Source organism: Leptodactylus fuscus, chromosome 1 (assembly GCF_031893055.1).
Source record: "Leptodactylus fuscus isolate aLepFus1 chromosome 1, aLepFus1.hap2, whole genome shotgun sequence".
Lineage (NCBI taxonomy): Eukaryota > Metazoa > Chordata > Amphibia > Anura > Leptodactylidae > Leptodactylus > Leptodactylus fuscus.
This window is the reverse complement of record NC_134265.1, coordinates 92701697-92721545: the sequence shown is the minus strand read 5'-3', so window position 1 is coordinate 92721545 and position 19849 is coordinate 92701697. Positions and strand designations below refer to the sequence as shown.

Genomic DNA, 19849 nt, shown 5'->3' with positions numbered 1-19849 from the left:
ATGGGGAACATAAACTCGTTAAGGGGGAAACCCAAATTCGTGTCTGGAGGGTCACCAAGTCCACTATGACACCCCAGGAAATGATACCAACACCCTGGAATGACACTGGGACAGCAGGGGAAGCATGTCTGGGGGCATAAAAGTCACTTTATTTCATGGAAATCCCTGTCAGTTTGCGATTTTCGCAAGCTAACTTTTCCCCATAGAAATGCATTGGCCAGTGCTGATTGGCCAGAGTACGGAACTCGACCAATCAGCGCTGGCTCTGCTGGAGGAGGCGGAGTCTAAGATCGCTCCACACCAGTCTCCATTCAGGTCCGACCTTAGACTCCGCCTCCTCCGGCAGAGCCAGCGCTGATTGGCCGAAGGCTGGCCAATGCATTCCTATGCGAATGCAGAGACTTAGCAGTGCTGAGTCAGTTTTGCTCAACTACACATCTGATGCACACTCGGCACTGCTACATCAGATGTAGCAAACTGATGTAGCAGAGCCGAGGGTGCACTAGAACCCCTGTGCAAACTCAGTTCACGCTAATAGAATGCATTGGCCAGCGCTGATTGGCCAATGCATTCTATTAGCCCGATGAAGTAGAGCTGAATGTGTGTGTTAAGCACACACATTCAGCACTGCTTCATCACGCCAATACAATGCATTAGCCAGTGCTGATTGGCCAGAGTACGGAATTCGGCCAATCAGCGCTGGCTCTGCTGGAGGAGGCGGAGTCTAAGGTCGGACCTGAATGGAGACTGGTGTGGAGCGATCTTAGACTCCGCCTCCTCCAGCAGAGCCAGCGCTGATTGGCCGAATTCCGTACTCTGGCCAATCAGCGCTGGCCAATGCATTCTATTAGCCCGATGAAGTAGAGCTGAATGTGTGTGCTAAGCACACACATTCAGCACTGCTTCATCACGCCAATACAATGCATTAGCCAGTGCTGATTGGCCAGAGTACGGAATTCGGCCAATCAGCGCTGGCTCTGCTGGAGGAGGCGGAGTCTAAGGTCGGACCTGAATGGAGACTGGTGTGGAGCGATCTTAGACTCCGCCTCCTCCAGCAGAGCCAGCGCTGATTGGCCGAATTCCGTACTCTGGCCAATCAGCGCTGGCCAATGCATTCTATTAGCCCGATGAAGTAGAGCTGAATGTGTGTGCTTAGCACACACATTCAGCACTGCTTCATCACGCCAATACAATGCATTAGCCAGTGCTGATTGGCCAGAGTACGGAATTCGGCCAATCAGCGCTGGCTCTGCTGGAGGAGGCGGAGTCTAAGGTCGGACCTGAATGGAGACTGGTGTGGAGCGATCTTAGACTCCGCCTCCTCCAGCAGAGCCAGCGCTGATTGGCCGAATTCCGTACTCTGGCCAATCAGCGCTGGCCAATGCATTCTATTAGCCCGATGAAGTAGAGCTGAATGTGTGTGCTTAGCACACACATTCAGCTCTACTTCATCGGGCTAATAGAATGCATTGGCCAATCAGCGCTGGCCAATGCATTCTATTAGCTTGATGAAGCAGAGTGTGCACAAGGGTTCAAGCGCACCCTCGGCTCTGATGTAGCAGAGCCGAGGGTGCACAAGGGTTCAAGTGCACCCTCGGCTCTCCTACATCAGAGCCGAGGGTGCGCTTGAACCCTTGTGCAGCCTCAGCTCTGCTACATCAGAGCCGAGGCTGCCCTTGAACCCTTGTGCACACTCTGCTTCATCAAGCTAATAGAATGCATTGGCCAGCACTGATTGGCCAGAGTACGGAATTCGGCCAATCAGCGCTGGCCAATGCATCCCTATGGGAAAAAGTTTATCTCACAAAAATCACAATTACACACCCGATAGAGCCCCAAAAAGTTATTTTTAATAACATTCCCCCCTAAATAAAGGTTATCCCTAGCTATCCCTGCCTGTACAGCTATCCCTGTCTCATAGTCACAAAGTTCACATTCTCATATGACCCGGATTTGAAATCCACTATTCGTCTAAAATGGAGGTCACCTGATTTCGGCAGCCAATGACTTTTTCCAATTTTTTTCAATGCCCCCAGTGTCGTAGTTCCTGTCCCACCTCCCCTGCGCTGTTATTGGTGCAAAAAAGGCGCCAGGGAAGGTGGGAGGGGAATCGAATTTTGGCGCACTTTACCACGCGGTGTTCGATTCGATTCGAACATGGCGAACACCCTGATATCCGATCGAACATGTGTTCGATAGAACACTGTTCGCTCATCTCTAATTGTTAGTGAAGAATATAGACTTATTTTTCACTTATTTGTCTCCTGCAACAGATTACATCTGTACAAAAGAGGTTTATAGAGAGGGGCAGAGGGAGAAAGAGGAGAACTCCACAAAGCAGAGAGAGTTTTGTTTTGCAACATAGCTGGTCTATCAGGAATCAGTTTTGTTGCCATAGATATTATTATTTTAATCCTGTAGACACTTGTCTGTCTCCTCCCCCTTCCTTTTCAGAGACTTCATTGTAAACTGACAATGGTTGCGTATAGAGAAGAGCGAGTACTGTTCGTATCAGCCGATCCGAACAGCACGCACGCATTGAAATGAATGGACGTAGCTGGCACGTGGGGGGTTAAGCGGCCGGCCGGCGTCAAAGCGGAAGTACCAGGTGCATCCATTCATTTCAATGCGTGCGTGCTGTTCGGATCGGCTGATCCAAACAGTACTCGCTCATCTCTAGTTGCGTATAGAGTACGGACAAAATCTCTCAGATAGGTTGTTAGTTCAGGAGTAATAGTTAAAGCCACGGGCATTTTTCTTTTATTATTTTCTAAAACTATCTAAGGGTACATTCACACTGAGTAAACGCTAGCTTATTATGTAGAGTAAAATTACACTTGTAAATTTTGCTATCCCATTGACTTCAATGACATTTTACAGGCGTATTTTTACAGGCGTATTTTTTACAGGCGTATTTTTTACAGGCGTATTTTTACACTTGTAAAAAAATATCATTGAAGTCAATGGGATAGCAAAATTTACAAGTGTAATTTTACTCTACAAAATAAGCTAGCGTTTACTCAGTGTGAATGCACCCTAAAAGGGTAAGGGAACATTAATTAGATTTTTTTAAAATGTTTTTTGGTAATAGAATCTCAGAGTGTTAACCATTGACATGTCTTAGGTCATGTTCATTTAAGAAGAATTTGCATGGGTGTTATTTTTAATAATTTGACTTCTCCATCTGATGGAATTTTGATGAAAAAAACATAGAAATATTACGTCTTGTTGAAAATTGCAATAAATAAATGAGTAAAAGAAAATATTATTGCCTCTTGAGGCATGGAATTAAAAAACTGAAATTGTGTTAAGTGTTTCACATATCAAGTAATTGGCTTCACAGTACCTTACCAACACACAGTCTGTTCTTTTGCATGACTGGAGATTTGCTATTTTCAGCTCCAGAGGAAATTACATGACATTGGAAATGCCCATGATTTGGATTTGACCACCATGTATGGTAAAAGAGCTTTGCAGTCCTGATTACTACGGCACTCATTACTAACAATGATGATACGGACGGATAAAACCATTATCTGTTCATTTATTCATTTCTAAGCTGTATGATCTGCTTAGTAGGAAAAGCATGTCGCTGATTTAGGAGAACAGCCTGTGACAAGATAATGATTGTGAAGCTAAAATGGATATTTTTATTCACATACCCAGAATTTAGTAAACAGCTTCACCCAATAGTATATAGCTTACAGACGGTTTGACAGTACTTTATTTCTCAGTAACATGTCAAAATCTGTTCACTGTCAACTACGGAACAGTCAAACCACAAGCTTCTTTCTTATTAACCTACTGTATTGTTGTTAAAATTGTTAAATCTGTTATATTCTTGATAGCTCTTCTGACAAGTCTGTTTAAGTAAATACTGGCATATACTAACAATTCTTGAGCATTTTGTCCTGCACATGGTGCTATTTCTCTGTTATTACTACTGAAAATGTATAACTAAATTGACAACTTGGTATAACCATTCTCTGGTCAATGAGGCATTAAAAAAAAAAAAAAAAAAAACACAAAAAAACAAACCATTATAGTGATGGCACTATGTAGCGCTATAGGAAAAAACGCTCCAGACTTGCTATTTTATAGGTAGTACAAATGGTTTACAAAGTCATGTCGGTAGAACTGACAGGTTCTCTTCAAAAAGTTTGGAAAGGTTGCTTAGAGACATAATATAGTGTGGGGACGTTAGCTCGGTAGAAGCATTGGTGTGGACCCAAACAGTTAAGACAGGGACACAAAATATGCAGCAAATTGGTTTATTTATTAAAAAAACAAAACAAAAATAAATAAACCTTGACTTCAGGCACAAAACAAAATACAGCCTTAACTTAAAGAGGACCTTTCACCACTTTTGGGCACATGCAGTGTTATATACTGCCAGAAAGCCGACAGTGCGCTGATTTCAGCGCACTGTCGGCTTTCCCGATCTGTGCCCGGTGTAAAGAGCTTACGGTGCCGGTACCGTAGTGCTCTATGGTCAGAAGGGCGTTTCTGACCATTAGCCAGAGACGTCCTTCTGCCTCGCGGCGCCAATCGCGCTGTACTGTGGAGCGGGGAGGAACTCCCCCCTCCCGCTCCTGATACTACTCGTCTATGGACGAGCTGTGCGAGCAGAGGGAGGGGGCGTTCCTCCCCGCTCCACAGCACAGCGCGATTGGCGCCGCGAGGCAGAAGGACGTCTCTGGCTAATGGTCAGAAACGCCCTTCTGACCATAGAGCACTACGGTACCGGCACCGTAAGCTCTTTACACCGGGCACAGATCGGGAAAGCCGACAGTGCGCTGAAATCAGCGCACTGTCGGCTTTCTGGCAGTATATAACACTGCATGTGCCCAAAAGTGGTGAAAGGTCCTCTTTAAGGCAAAAACAAAATTAAAAAACCTGCTTGTCTGAGCAATTAACTAAACAGAACTGATAACCTAACTATACGTGTGGCTTACTTCCAGCCACATGAACAAAACAAGTGCAATATTGTGTCACCAGACTCAGGGTTACAGGACAGAACCATACACCTCCTTTCACCTCATGGAACTGCACTGCAATGCAGGATCTGCAGCCTTTTTCTGGCCCAGTAATGAGACAAGGATCTACACTTGGGCTGAGCCCTACTGCAGATCTACCCTAGACCACACATATGTCAGAAACCTGGGGCTGACATATCTGAATTTCAGCACTCTGCCTGTCACCTTCTCACAATAGGTTTTGTTGGCTTAGTTGTAATGCTACTGTAAACTGTAGATGGTGGTTATAAATATACTAAGCAACAACTCAATTTACATGTTCACCTAGTTTCTGTGATAACAAAAGAATGGACATGTTGAAATCCCACATGCCCAAATCTTCTGTTCCCTGGCTTTTGCCATCAGAGGACATCCGTCTATCAAATAGCTGATTGTTAGTGCAACCACCAGTGCATCCATGCGTTCACACTACCATTGGTGTCCAACAGCAGTGTCCGTTGCTACTGTCCGTTCAAGATTTTAGCGACGGACACTAGCTGTGTCCGTTACAATTTCCATTCATTTGAATGGGATTTTATCTGGTGTCCTTTAGTGTCCGTTTGTTTTCTTAAGTATCCGTTTACAACCATGTCCGTTTTTTCAAGTGAAGAAAAAAAATCCTACGTGCAGGACATTTCTGAAAAAACGGACAGCAAGTGTCTGTTTTTTTTTTTTTATGGGCAATGGACAGTAACTGATAGCCATCAGTTACTCTGTCCGTTTGTGTCCGTTATGATAGGTGTGCGTTTTATGGGGTTTTTTTAAACTGAAACCTTCTGTGCAGACACCAATGGTAGTGTGAACCCTACCTTAGCAAAATCTTTGTTAAAAGCCACATACAATATATATATGCATCAGCATTTCTCTGGAGATGGTTTCAGGCTACCATTTGTCCAATGCAAGGAATCAGTACATTTAAAGGGGTCATACAATTTCTTTTTTTATGTCCAATAGGGCTACTGAAGGAGCCATGTACATAAAAAAAAAAAAACTGATTCACCTGTCCCCAGGCCTATGCTTCTAGCAGTGGCAGCTCCAAATGTGGGAGGATCTAGGAGTGTGAGGGGATGTGGACATCGTGGCCCGATATATTATAATAATGAAAATCTAACTGGCACTCTGGTGCACCACTGTGCCACTGGTTTGGCCCACAAACCAAATGTGTCCCAAAAGTTTTATTGTCAGAACCATCCTGTCAGATACGTTACTTAAGCTTCATTCTCACAACCAAGTGTGCAGGCTGAAGGGGGGGAGGGCGATTTTTTTGTTTTTAACCAAAGTCACTCGGATCACACTCAGATGACATCCGAGGGTCACCGAGTGTCTTCCATGCTTCTTTTATTCCTTTGTTATGGGTCCCATTCCAATTCAGTATCACGTAGCAGGATAGGACGTACTCTATAATGATCAGATCAGAACAAGTATCAGAGCCGCTCGGTGTCACACTCAGTCGTGTGTATGTAGCTTTAGTATGGGCAATCAGACAGTTGGAAACCTAATTTTTCTTTGCTTTTGGCCTTCTAGCTCTCCCTTTTTATTTATCATTTTGCTCACAATAGAAACAATAGATCATCATAGCTTGATAAGTAAGAAGAACAGACATAGTAGCCTCTGTCCGTGATAAAATTCAGTCTTAGTTGTCATTATTTATTGCACATTACATTGATGCTGCAGTACTATAATATGTTATTTAATTACATATGAAAGATTAGAAAAAATATAGAAATTCTATAATATCCTATGGTCATTTCCCTGGGATTGAGCAGTGGACTAATGTGAACTGCTGCTCAAAGTCTAGAAAATGACAGAAGGTTTCCATGACAACTTCCTACACAGAAGTTTGCCCACATGAAGACTGCAGATAAAATTTGGCTCCGTGTCACCAATTTAATGTAAATTTTCATCCTTTATCTTTCATTGTGAAGTACAGGATATTAGGTCTTTTGTAGGGGGGCTTTTCTCATTTTTCTGTTTGTCTTTTTTCCTTTAAATTGATCCTTTCCTTATTATCACTGGTTCCATCTTCCTCAAAACTTCTAAGAAACGGGTATTTTGGAAGTGGGGGGGACACCCAAGTGCAGGTCCCATGCCTCCTATATTAGCCTTGCTGTGTAAGTCTATTGGTGATGATGTAGATATGGAGTATCTGTGATGCTCCATGTATTCAGTACAGAGAGTGAGTCTCAAATTTTTTTAAAAAAAAGGAAACAAAAGGGAAATTGATGGAAAGCAGACACTCAGTTAAGGCTATGGACAAAAGTATTTGGACATCTATACTTTTCACCTGTAGGAGTTTTTTTTTAACATCCCATTCTATACCCATAGGAATTAATATGGAGTTGGCCCCCTTTTGCAACTAAAACAGTCTCCGCACTTATGGGAAGGCTTTTCACAAGATTTTGTCGTGTCTGTCACAGTTTTTGCCCCGGTATCCAGAGCATTTGTGAGATCAGACACTGCTGTTGGATGAGAGGGCCTGGCTCTAGATTCATCAAACTCATCAAAAAGGTGTTTGACTGTTCCACACACAGACCTGACCTCATACCCATCAAATTCCTCCACACTAAATCACCCAACCATGCCTTTAGAGAACTTACTCTGTGCACTGGGGCACAGTCTTGCTGGAACTGAAAAGGGTCTTTTCCAAACTTTACAGGCAAAGTTGGAGGCATAGAATTGTCCAAAATGTCTTGATATGTTAAAGCATTAAGATTTGTCTTTACTGGAACTAAGGGGCCTAGACCAACCCCTGAAAAACAACTGCAAAGGATTATCTCTCTTCCACCAAACTCTACAGTTGTCACAGTGTAGTCAGGCAGGTAATGTTCTCCTAGTATTCACCAAACTCACACTTGTCCATCATATAGTCAGAAGTCTGATTCATCACCCCACAGAACACATTTCCAGTGCACTTGAGTCCTCTGGTGGCATTGTTTACACCACCCCATCCGACACTTGGTCTTGTACTTGTTTATATAAGGCTTGGAAGCAGCTGCTTGGCCATGAAAACCCATATGATGAAGCTCCTGGTGCATAGATCTTGTACACTTGAGGAGGTTTGGAACTATTAATAGAGTCATTGTGTTGGTGACTTTTATGCACTAGGACTTGGTGATTATGACCTAACTCAAAATGATAACTTATTGTAAGTTTCACTACAGTTATGATTAATGAACGGTGATTTTGGTTTTGGGTTTGTTTTGTTTTTTTGCCCTCATTCTTCACTTATAAGAAGCAAAGGGAGCAGATAAGTGGAGTCCTTGACAGGGTTTTCCAGGCAGGGCCAGCAGTGATAACCCCCTCACCAATGTACCCATCTCCTACTTAAAACCTCCAGGGCACACCTACACTTCTACGCCACAAGCTGCTGGAATAAAACGTGAGCACAGCCCTGGTACTTGCTGTGTTTCCTACACACTTCTCTGTCTTATAGCAGCACCACCCAAATTGGCTGAACCATACAAGGTGAGATTGCCTTTGCATCCGGTGCTGTCATGTGATCGGGCATCATTCACTGGTCTGTTAATGGCGGCGCTGGCTGTAACTGAACAAAATAAATGGGCAGAGGGGCTGAATGTTACTTATAGGGTCCATTCACACGGAGGAAAATGGACCCTGTTAGCAGAAAAAGTAACTCATTGAAGTCAAATAGAGGCTTTTTTTCAGCGCTGAAATTCCACACCAAATTCCTCACCATTTTCCTCCATGTGAATGGACCCATATTCATTTCACTATTCCATACAGTGGATATACTATAATTTTATGGAGGATAAAGATAAAATCTATCAAAAACTCATTTGAAGCAACCTGCACCTTACAGATGTAGCATAGTTAATCCAACTATCAGCAAGTAATAAATTATTTCAAACAAAAAAATATATCAATGATTTTTCACTGCTTTTAGTTGTCTTCTGTAATAAGATCTCCCGCTGCAGCAATTCCCATTACTGCATCTACTAGTGCTACATCTGTATATATTACAACACATATTAAAACTCATAGCAGTCTTTAAAATACACATATTTATACTAGTAAATATAAAAAGATATCCAGAAATAATTTATATGCATAAACAATCAATAGTTCAATGAATTACGGTAATTGCAGAATGAATAATTCGCATAGAAGGCCTTGGATGTCATCCCTTGAGTATTCTAAAGAGAGATGGAAGTCAATTAATTCATCAAGTAAGGAATTCATTAGGCAAAGTTCATCCAGGATAAGGCTGGATTTTCCTATTGGTACTACACCAACATATCTCCATACTTTGTACCAGCCATCATTCAAAACAGTTGAATAGAACAAGTTTATATTTAGCTGCCCAGGGCGCCAGCTGAAGCGGATCCAACATGTAAAGATCCAAGTGTGCACCAAGGGTAAAGCCCAGTCAGAGCTACTAGATTGATTACATCTGGGAAAGGAGTAAAGCTGAAGATGCTATGCACAGACAATATACTCTCATTATTGGGCATTTTTTGTAGTGCTTCATCTTTTCCATATTGGCAGCAGACGTGACATAAAGCACAGTTAATACATGGGGAGCATGGACAAAGTGTTGTCACGTATTGATATCAAATGAATGGGTGAGAGAGAATCCTGAAGGTTTCCGTCTCCTGCTCTGTTTTATCCAGGAAACGGAAACCTGCAGTACGGAGAGGAGAACGCAGATGTGAACGAGCCCTTACTTAAAGCGTAAATAGCAGGGGTGGCAATGTCTAACACACTTATTCAACCCCTTCCTAACAATATAGCGCAAAAGAGACAAAAACAAGAAAAAGAAGACTAAATGAGTAAATAAAAGAAAGAAAATAAAAGGTAAACCCCAAAAAAAGAAAAATAGTATAAATAAAGAAGATGACTGGTTGTGACCTGAGATCTAGGAGACCTAGTCACTCTTCGTTTATCCATCACGTGGCCAAAGTCTGGTTCGCTGATTCCCAAATACTCTCAGCTTTTTGTTGTTGTTATACAGTGGGGCAAAAAAGTATTTGGTCAGTCAACAATAGTGCAAGTTCCACCACTTAAAAAGATGAGAGGTGTCTGTAATTTACATCATAGGTAGTCCTCAACTATGAGAGACAAAATGAGAAAACAAATCCAGAAAATCACATTGTCTGATTTTGTAAGAATTTTTTTGCAAATTTTGGTGGAAAATAAGTATTTGGTCACCTACAAGCAATCAAGATTTCTGGCTCTCACAGACCTGTAAACTTCTTCTTTAAGAGTCTCCTCTTTCCTCCACTCATTACCTGTAGTAATGGCACCTGTTTAAACTTGTTATCAGTATAAAAAGACACCTGTGCACACCCTCAAACAGTCAGACTCCAAACTCCACTATGGTGAAGACCAAAGAGCTGTCAAAGGACACCAGAAACAAAATTGAAGCCTTGCACCAGGCTGGGAAGACTGAATCTGCAATAGGCAACCAGCTTGGATTGAAGAAATCAACTGTGGGAGCAATAATTAGAAAATGGAAGACATACAAGACCACTGATAATCTCCCTCGATCTGCGGCTCCACGCAAAATCTCACCCCGTGGGGTCAAAATGATCACAAGAACGGTGAGCAAAAATCCCAGAACCACGCGGGGGGACCTAGTGAATGAACTGCAGAGAGCTGGGACCAATGTAACAAAGCCTACCATCAGTAACACACTACGCCGCCAGGGACTCAGATCCTGCAGTGCCAGACGTGTCCCACTGCTTAAGCCAGTACATGTCCGGGCCCGTCTGAAGTTTGCTAGAGAGCATTTGGATGATCCAGAAGAGTATTGGGAGAATGTCCTATGGTCTGATGAAACCAAACTGGAACTGTTTGGTAGAAACACCACTTTACGTGTTTGGAGGAAAACGAATACTGAGTTGCATCCATCAAACACCATACTTACTGTAAAACATGGGGGTGGAAACATCATGCTTTGGGGCTGTTTCTCTGCAAAGGGGCCAGGACGACTGATCCGTCTACATGAAAGAATGAATGGGGCCATGTATCGTGAGATTTTGAGTGCAAACCTCCTTCCATCAGCAAGGGCATTGAAGATGAAACGTGGCTGGGTCTTTCAACATGACAATGATCCAAAGCACACCACCAGGGCAACGAAGGAGTGGCTTTGTAAGAAGCATTTCAAGGTCCTGGAGTGGCCTAGCCAGTCTCCAGATCTCAACCCTATAGAAAACCTTTGGAGGGAGTTGAAAGTCCGTGTTGCCAAGCGACAACCCCAAAACATCACTGCTCTAGAGGAGATCTGCATGGAGGAATGGGCCAACATACCAACAACAGTGTGTGCCAACCTTGTGAAGACTTACAGAAAACGTCTGACCTCTGTCATTGCCAACAAAGGATATATAACAAAGTATTGAGATGAAATTTTGTTACTGACCAAATACTTATTTTCCACCATAATTTGCAAATAAATTCTTACAAAATCAGACAATGTGATTTTCTGGATTTGTTTACTCATTTTGTCTCTCATAGTTGAGGTCTACCTATGATGTAAATTACAGACTCCTCATCTTTTTAAGTGGTGGAACTTGCACTATTGGTAACTGACTAAATACTTTTTTGCCCCACTGTATATGGCTCTGTATAGGCTCCCATTACCCTGACTCACAGCAGCATACACACCAGTCCTCTAGTGAACGCAGGCTATAGCGGAAATTGTTAAATACTTTGCAGTAAAGATTTAGAGCTATGCCACCGTATATAGATATAAACATTTCTGCTGCTTTCTTAGTTAATTTTTTTTAAAGTAAATACAGTTTCTTTTTTTTTTCAGTTCCCATGGATACCTACACATAAGTATTATCTATTAACACTCTGCTTCCATCTGTCCCTGAAAAGCAAATACAAAAAACCTTTATAATCTAACAGTAGTGTTACTAAATAATAATAAGTAACAAGTCTGGATGAGATCTGAGCGTGGAACTTGCTAGAATGATCTGGTACAATATCTTGGGACGTTACTACCATGTTACAAAATTGTTTAATTTATTGTTGTATAAGTTTTTGGTTTTTTTTGCTGAAACTGGAAAACCCCTTTAAGTTGTGTACTGGTTACAATATTATCAGATCAGAATTTTATTGTGAAACCTGTGAATTGTTTTTTAGGGACCAATATTCAAAGAATATCCAAGAGCAAGAAAATTTGGGAAAGGTAAGAAATATTTATGTCTTTATGGGGGGTTTTTTGTGTTTTTTTTTTTTTTATTTTGCCTTTTGTTTTTGCTGTCACCTCCAGGTATGCACAGATGTGACTTTTCTTACCTTTCCACTTGGTTTAGCATAACTTGAGATTTGTGATATCCAAGATGAGCAGCTTTTTTTTAAAAAAAAATATGACTTTGATAGTCTTGTCGAAAAAGGAATATGCTATATGTGTAGAGTTTTTCTCACATGTCAAAGTATTTTATTGAATTTGCATTACAAAATTGGATTCCATAAAGCGTACCTCCAGTCATAAACAACTTTCCATGAATGGATAGTACAGATTAATATAAGAAACTTTATAATATATCATACTGCTTCGTTTATATTATATCCTGTATCCGTGTTTGGCCTCACATATATATATATATATATATAGAGAGAGAGAGAGAGAGAGATAGATATACACAGTATTTTCAGCCATACTATTCATTTATGAAATTTGTTGATAACTGGAGGTACACTTTAACAAAACTTGCAGAGCCCTAGGGGTGGTCACATATGTACAGCTCATAATACAGAGAATTGTGTAAATATTACAATGTATTTAAGTGGATTTTGCTTCTTCTCTGGATATGAATAGTGTCATAATGTAGTATGTATGGGAGGTCTGTAATAAGATCGGTCCATATGGAATACAGGATGTTTAATGTACCATGTGTAGGACCAGTAAGAATGAATAGAAGTGATTTTTATCTTGTGAATTAGTAGGATGGCGAAGACTTGTAATAATAAATGATCATACGAGGGCCGTATTTCTGCAAGTTGCTATAGTTTATTTTTTCTTTGTTACTAACTGTACAGCTTTAACTTTTGTCTCCCATTTTCTATAGTACAATGATGATAGACTAAAATAGCCGTCAAACATTTCCTTTTTCAGTAAAACTGCGAGCGCCTGCAGTTCCCTGGTCTACGCCTTTAGTTTGACAAGATGCTGTGTGATTGACAGAAGTGTTTCCTCAGTTACAGATATGCCGTTGCAAAGCAAAAATGTGGTTAATATATTTTAAAACCGTTAGCTCCATTTTTAACCTTTTTGTGTCAGTGAGGAAAGCTAGAAGACATATTTAGGCCTCTATTTGGAGTTCATCTACAACAGATGAAAAGACTTTGTTTAATGGTTCATGCCCATTGGCAAAAGCCTAAAGCCAAGTGTACGTGGATGTATGAAAAATTGTTCAAGTTGTATCTACAGTATATGGACATTTTTCATTTGTGTGTAGGTTCAATTGCCCGCAGAGTAGAGAGTTGTCTCTAGCAGTCCCCGACTCTGTGTCCTCCACAACATGGACTGGAATAGTGCATGTTTCCATTCTGTCTACAAGGACTATGTGTCTGTTTGGAATAACAGTGTTATGGCAGTGTGATTGTAACATTTTTGCCTGTTCGGATCTCTGCACCACCCTCCTCTTGCAAGAGTCATATTCAGTTAAGATTCTTCACTTTAGTTTCTTGTTGCTCAGTCTGAACACTGCTCTATTCCCTCATCTCTGTAATTGATTTTCCACCACACCCATCACTTACACCTTTGTTTTCCTCTACTCCTCAATAGTTAGCCTTATGTTTGTGACTGACAGCCTATCTGCCAATCAAGCCTGGGGCAGGTTCTGGACTTCCATAAACAGGTCATCTGCCTACACATGCTTGCTGGCTATTGTGCCTCTGTCCTCCATAGCTGTTCTCTTTGCTATTGTATTGTATTTACTGACTTCTGACCTTTGGCTTTTCTTGTTACTACGCTTTTGGATTATGATTTGGTACAGCTTTGTCTCTCTGGCTTTGATCGTTGGCTTGCTGACTCCTCTTTTATGTTGTGCGGTCTTGTCCGCATTCTATGTTTACACTTATTCAGAGAAGGGACTATCACCCAATTGTCCCTGTTATTAGGACAATACAGGCAAGTAGGTAGGGACAGGGGCTGGATCAAGTTAAGGACTCACTGTCTCTGTCTTTCCCTTCTCCCAGGTTTCAGCAGCAACACTGAGGAATTGCTCAACTGGCAATTCCCTTACAGTTATGATGTTCATGATGTGCTGTCCATTGTAGACTCGGACAGCACACGCACCTAAAGTTGTATAGTTTTCTTTGCATGGCGATAGACAACCTTTATGCGTTGCCATATAAAGTCTGTTGGACTCTTTTCTCTTGCTATTAAATCATAGATTTACCCATTCACATTCTGTTCCCCTCCCCCCATCTTCCTGGATTTTAATTTACTATAGAATGTAAATTTCTTAATAAAGTCATCATTTTAAAATAGTTCATACTCAATAGCTGCAGGTTCCACCAAGGAGAACCCCCATCCATCACCACAATGGGAATCCCAAAGTGCCCTATGTGAATGGAGTGTTGGTATGCATGCTTGGTCACCACTTCATTCTATTCTATGAGACATCTGGAACAGCAATCCTCATCAGTTCCATAAAAGTAAATGGAGCAATGGTCAAGCAACCAAACCACTGCTCTGTTTACATGAAGTGCTCAGGGGCCTCCATTCTCGTAACAGCTGGGATATGTGAAATTAGTTATATAAACTTAGTTGGGACAAGCCAATTTCTAAAGCTTCCCAAAAGACAGATTTATCCTTCTCATATCTGTGCGATCCAGTCCACTGTGAATTCAAGCACACTCCATGCCAATGTTGCTGTTGGTGGTCATGAGCCACCATGGACTGCTTATGACACACAGAATAATGGCCTTCGATATAGGTTGGGATTCATTTGATGGATCATTTTTTATATATTTTTTTTTATTTCTTTTTTAATAGACCCAACTTACAGATGCACAGTACAGATGTTTTCCATATGTTTCGATATGGTACATACATATATTTAGGTTGGTTTTAAAGAAAAAAAAAGAATTACTTATTAACTTTATAGTGTATTAAGCTATGTTGTTCATTACTATAAAAGAAAGTGGTATTCAGTGGTACCTTTCAAACATGGTTCAAAATACACACTTTTCAGCATATATTCGCTTCATAGTGTCCTTTGGGAATGCTATAGCATATGTATATTTCAGATGTATGACCCAAAAACGATGTGAACAGATCTTAACTGCTATTTTAATGAGAGGTTATATGACCTTGTGATGAATACGCTTGCAGTATATAATTCTCTGCAAATGTTCAACTCAAGGGAATCTGCAGACGAAAATACCTCCAGGGGACATGTATAAAAAATGCGTTCTTTTAATATCAGATAGAAGAGGTAAATTGGCACAAACTTGTCTCATCTTAAAAAATCATTATGATGCATGAAATATCAAACATGAGAGCATCTACAATAGTTATTTGTTGCCATATAGTTATTATTATTATGCTTACTTATATAGCGCCATCATATTCCACAGCCCTTTACAGACATTGTCAGTCACTGTCCCATATAGGGCTCACAATCTACATTCCCTATCAGTATGTCTTTGGTGTGTGGGAGGAAACCGGAGTACCCGGAGGAAACCCACGCACACATGGGGAGAACATACAAACTCCTTGCAGATGTTGCCCTTGGCAGGATTTGAACCTAGGACTCCAGCACTACAAGGCTGCAGTGCTAACCACTGAGCCAATAGTTCCACTATTTGTATAAAAACCTTGTCTAGTTTAGAAAACCAGTTTCCGCATAACCATATATAAGAATAAATTTTAAAAAATGGAGTTCTATGTTCAGGACCTTTTAGCCAGGGTGCAGAGTGACTGCCAAGAATATCTGTCACTCTGGATTACCTGTCCTGTATGGCATAAGTCAGACTACCCAGTGACCTGAATGGGCACTGTGTAAAGCTTCACTTTCCTTGCAGTAGAGCTTCAGGCAATTGAACACGTACTTCCAGATTTTCTCAGACGTAAGAGCTGGTTGCTGAAGAAGGGGGAAGGGGGGTGGTAGCAGAGGGACTGTTATAACGTGGACCTTATAACATGTAGGTTTTGTCCAAAACAGTTACTTTAAGTCCAGGCCCCACATCCAAAAATTTCAGTATTTTACAAAATATTTGCGTCTTTTTTGCTGCAGTCCACTATGTGGGGCCTAAGCCTAAAGGTGTTTCAGTCCTTGTCCATATTACGTCATTTGCTCACCTATTATTACCCTAAGCATAGAGCCTCTAAGGGCTCGTTCACACGTGAGCCCAGGGGAGGTTTTTGACAGCGGATTTCGCATCAAAAACCTCTCCTTACAATGGTGGTCTATGCAGACCGCCAGGCTTCTTGTTTCCGCTAGCGGCGGGCTGCTGCTAGCGGAGAAAAAAAGCGACCTGCCCTATCTTCAGGCGGAAGCCGCGCGGGTTGAGCCGCGCGGCTTCCACCCCCGGCAGCACCCTCCTATGTTGGCTCATTCATTTGAGCCAACAGTGGAGGGGAAAGCCGCAACCGCGATGGTCGCGGCAGGCGGGTTTTGACCAGAGAGAGACGCGGCTCGCCGCGTCTCTCTCAGTGTCAAAACCTGTGCGGGCAGTTCACATGTGAACTAGCCCTAAAAAATAGTTACTACTACAGTTTCACCTGCCAGTAAAGGCTGATCTCTGAGGTTTTCAGAAGTAAGAGCAATGAAGACCAGCCTGATCGTCAGAGCAATTATTCTACTTTGTAAATAGGCTTTGACCTATTGAAATGACCCATTTAAGATGTACCCTCAAATCTAAAACCACTATTCATAAGTGAATAGTACAGGTGACTATACAAAACTTTGTAATATATCTTATTAAAGAATTATGTTTCCGTCTCCACTTCTGTAGCCATCTTCAATCTCACACACAGAAGTCTATGGAGAGGGGGAGGAGGAGACTGCTGCCATTTGGTTAATTAATTTATTGTCACATTCTATGCAGAAGTGGAGTCTTATCTTGAAAGATATAGCAGTGTTAAAAGAGCTCTATCACAGTGTAACAGAGCTGAGAAGCTACAGTTATTTGTGTGCCTTTTACAGCAGCTCCTGTAGCTCCTTCTCCCCACCTCGCTTTCATTAGACTTCAATGTAAAAAGTAACAGCCTGAGCCTAAATGGAGAAGGAATTCTATATTTTAATAAGCTATATTACAAAGTTTATTATATTCACCTGTACCATTCATGTATGCAAAAGTGTTTTATAGTCAGAGGATTATTTACCAAAAAGTAAAATGACGATATACTAGTAAATCTAAGGTTAGAACAGTAAAGAAACATTAGTTCTTTAACTTGCTTCTTAAGAAGACATATGTTTTTTCTCTTGTGCTCTCTGGTTGCTTATTATTATAACAAATTATAGCTTATCCTAATATCACTTAAGGAAAGTCTGCAAATATTACTGCAGTTTTCCTGTAAATTACTTGAAAATGACAATTATATCTTAAAAACCATTAAACACGACTTAGAACACATTGTTTAAAACGTGTTTCCCTCTTAAGACAAAGAGAAATGTAAAAATGACTACACAGTGCGGGGAGTCTATTTTCCTACGTCTATTTATAGTAGCCAGGCCTTTATCATAACCCAGAGCAACTCTGGCTAAGCAGTACTTGCTGTGCTCTTCAGATAATGTCTGTTTCCCATGCCCTCTGTTGGATAAACCAGCTTTTCTCAAGTTTTGCAGCCATATGATTGTTCTATGAAACCCCCAGTTCTCTAGCACAGACTGTGAGAAACAGGCATTGTGCTGGCTTTTGGGTAGAGGCACAGGCTCGTGACGTCAGCAGAGGTTCCTGCAATGATTCATAATCTGTAATGTGATCCTTGTCGGTTGCATCTCATATAAATAATGGAAAGTCACTCTCCATGGAGATGTTGTGCACACATAACACCTTTCTCATCATCCCAATTATATGTCACACCTGTTCTTCAGACTGCACCGTAATCCTATTAGGGAAAGGCAGGTTTTGGCAGCGTTAAGCTTCTATGTATGTATCTGTGGTTGGAACATACTATTCCACATTCTTATGCACAAATGAATTGTTGCTTTAGTACAATAGTAAAACCAGGCATTGTATTAAACACATTGGTTGTAAGATCACTATATATAGCAAAAGTTTGGCATGTGTGAAATTGTTACTGGAAGTGTGCAGATGTGTGAGTCTAAAAGGTGTTTGTTCATAGCTATATTGATATCATGTTGCAATTTTGCACCTTTTGAAGGCAATGAGGCAAAAATATGAAACTTTGTTTCCTATAGGCACCAGTCACAGTGCAGCTTTCGATTTGGGCAACAAAGACCTTTTTTTTTTTTTTTTTAGGGCTAGTTCACACAGGGATTCCTAGTGTAGTGCAGTGCACCGGTATCCCTTTGCGGCTTTCCGCTCACGATTAGGCCCCAATGAAGCTCTTCCCAGAAGCTGAAATAGGGAGCTGGAAAAAGGCCCCTTGTTTCTCTCAAATATTTTAGCCATTTAGTTTGTGGTCCAAACTTTGAAGAGAGTCTACCGCCTCCACAAGCATATTCAAGTGCTACCACCTACATTGCAGAGGAAAAATCGCTGTTTTTCCATAAACAAAATGGTGTGCGGTTTGTATGGTGAGGTCCTCCACTACTGGTAGAATCTCTTTATATTTTGGATCACAAACATATGGCCTGTACAGAATGGCTGAATGACTTATGTGGAATTTGTCGAGTATTACAGATGGACCTGCATCATTCTGCTCACAGACAGGACATCTTATTTTAGAGAAGACTTTATCCAGTTGAGACAGTCCTTTCAAGGGGTCAAACATCTGTATTGCATCCAGTAACTCGACCTGCACGACTTCATATTGGCCCTGTTATCGCTGCTGAAATCACATTGTATAGAATACATCATTCCTGTCATCTCCTATAACTGATATTCTTTGTTTTTTGTTATGATAGAAATTAAGAGAGAAACAAAAATCTATACGAGAAAGCCATGGGCCTAACATGAAACAAGTGAAGATGTGGAAAGATTTTGAACAACTCATGGAATGTAAGAAAATGTGTTTTCTGAAACAGCAAAACCAATTGTCAACTGAGCACATTATTCAAGAAGGAGGAGAAGACCGACTCATCTTATGAGCACCCTGGATATTTCCACGTCTTTAATATTAAATGTGTATTACTGACTATAAATGTATTTGTGTACGTAATAAATACTTGTGTAAACTATATCTAGTCAGCTTTAGCACTAGTGTATTATGTTCCATTACATGCCCTACCATAGCCTTGTCTCAGTTGGACCATGAAAATATTTCATACACACAGTAGAATGGGGGTAGGCCATGTTGTGTACATTATATGACCAGCATCTTCATATAGCTCAGTAAATAGATTTGGTTCATCTTAAACTGGTTTTCCAAGTGGTAAACACAGATGTGACTAGTGTGTGACTAGCATAACAGGTACTTGTAAGCCTGAGCCCTAAGGTTAGCTTCAGTTCTTGATAAACAATCATACGTGTCAAACAATAACATTTCTTATTTATTTTAAATCTGATTTTTATTAAGAAAAAAGAAAGATTTTACAATATACAAGAATCAGGAAAAAAATAACTTTGAGAAACTATGCATAAACCAATGCAAACATAGGAACATTGCTCCACACAATAATCAGGATGCGAAGTTCGCCCATGTAAGGAGAAAGAAATTGTACAGGAAAACCAAGAGCAGGGCCCACATGAGCTTCCCAGGCATCATCTATCTAGGCCATGTTAGAGAG

The 19849-nt window shown here is 41.0% G+C and overlaps 1 protein-coding gene across 1 annotated transcript in view; it reads left to right on the top strand.

Moving 5' to 3' along the window:
- Window positions 1–19359, top strand: part of IFT81 (intraflagellar transport 81) — a 105607-nt gene extending 86248 nt beyond the window's left edge. The window contains exons 18-19 of the mRNA XM_075273435.1: window positions 12123–12168; window positions 19028–19359. Of these exons, the coding sequence (XP_075129536.1) occupies window positions 12123–12168; window positions 19028–19210 (229 nt within the window). The 3' untranslated portion in view covers window positions 19211–19359. The remainder of the gene's footprint in view (window positions 1–12122; window positions 12169–19027) is intronic.
- The last annotated feature ends 490 nt before the right edge of the window (window positions 19360–19849 follow it).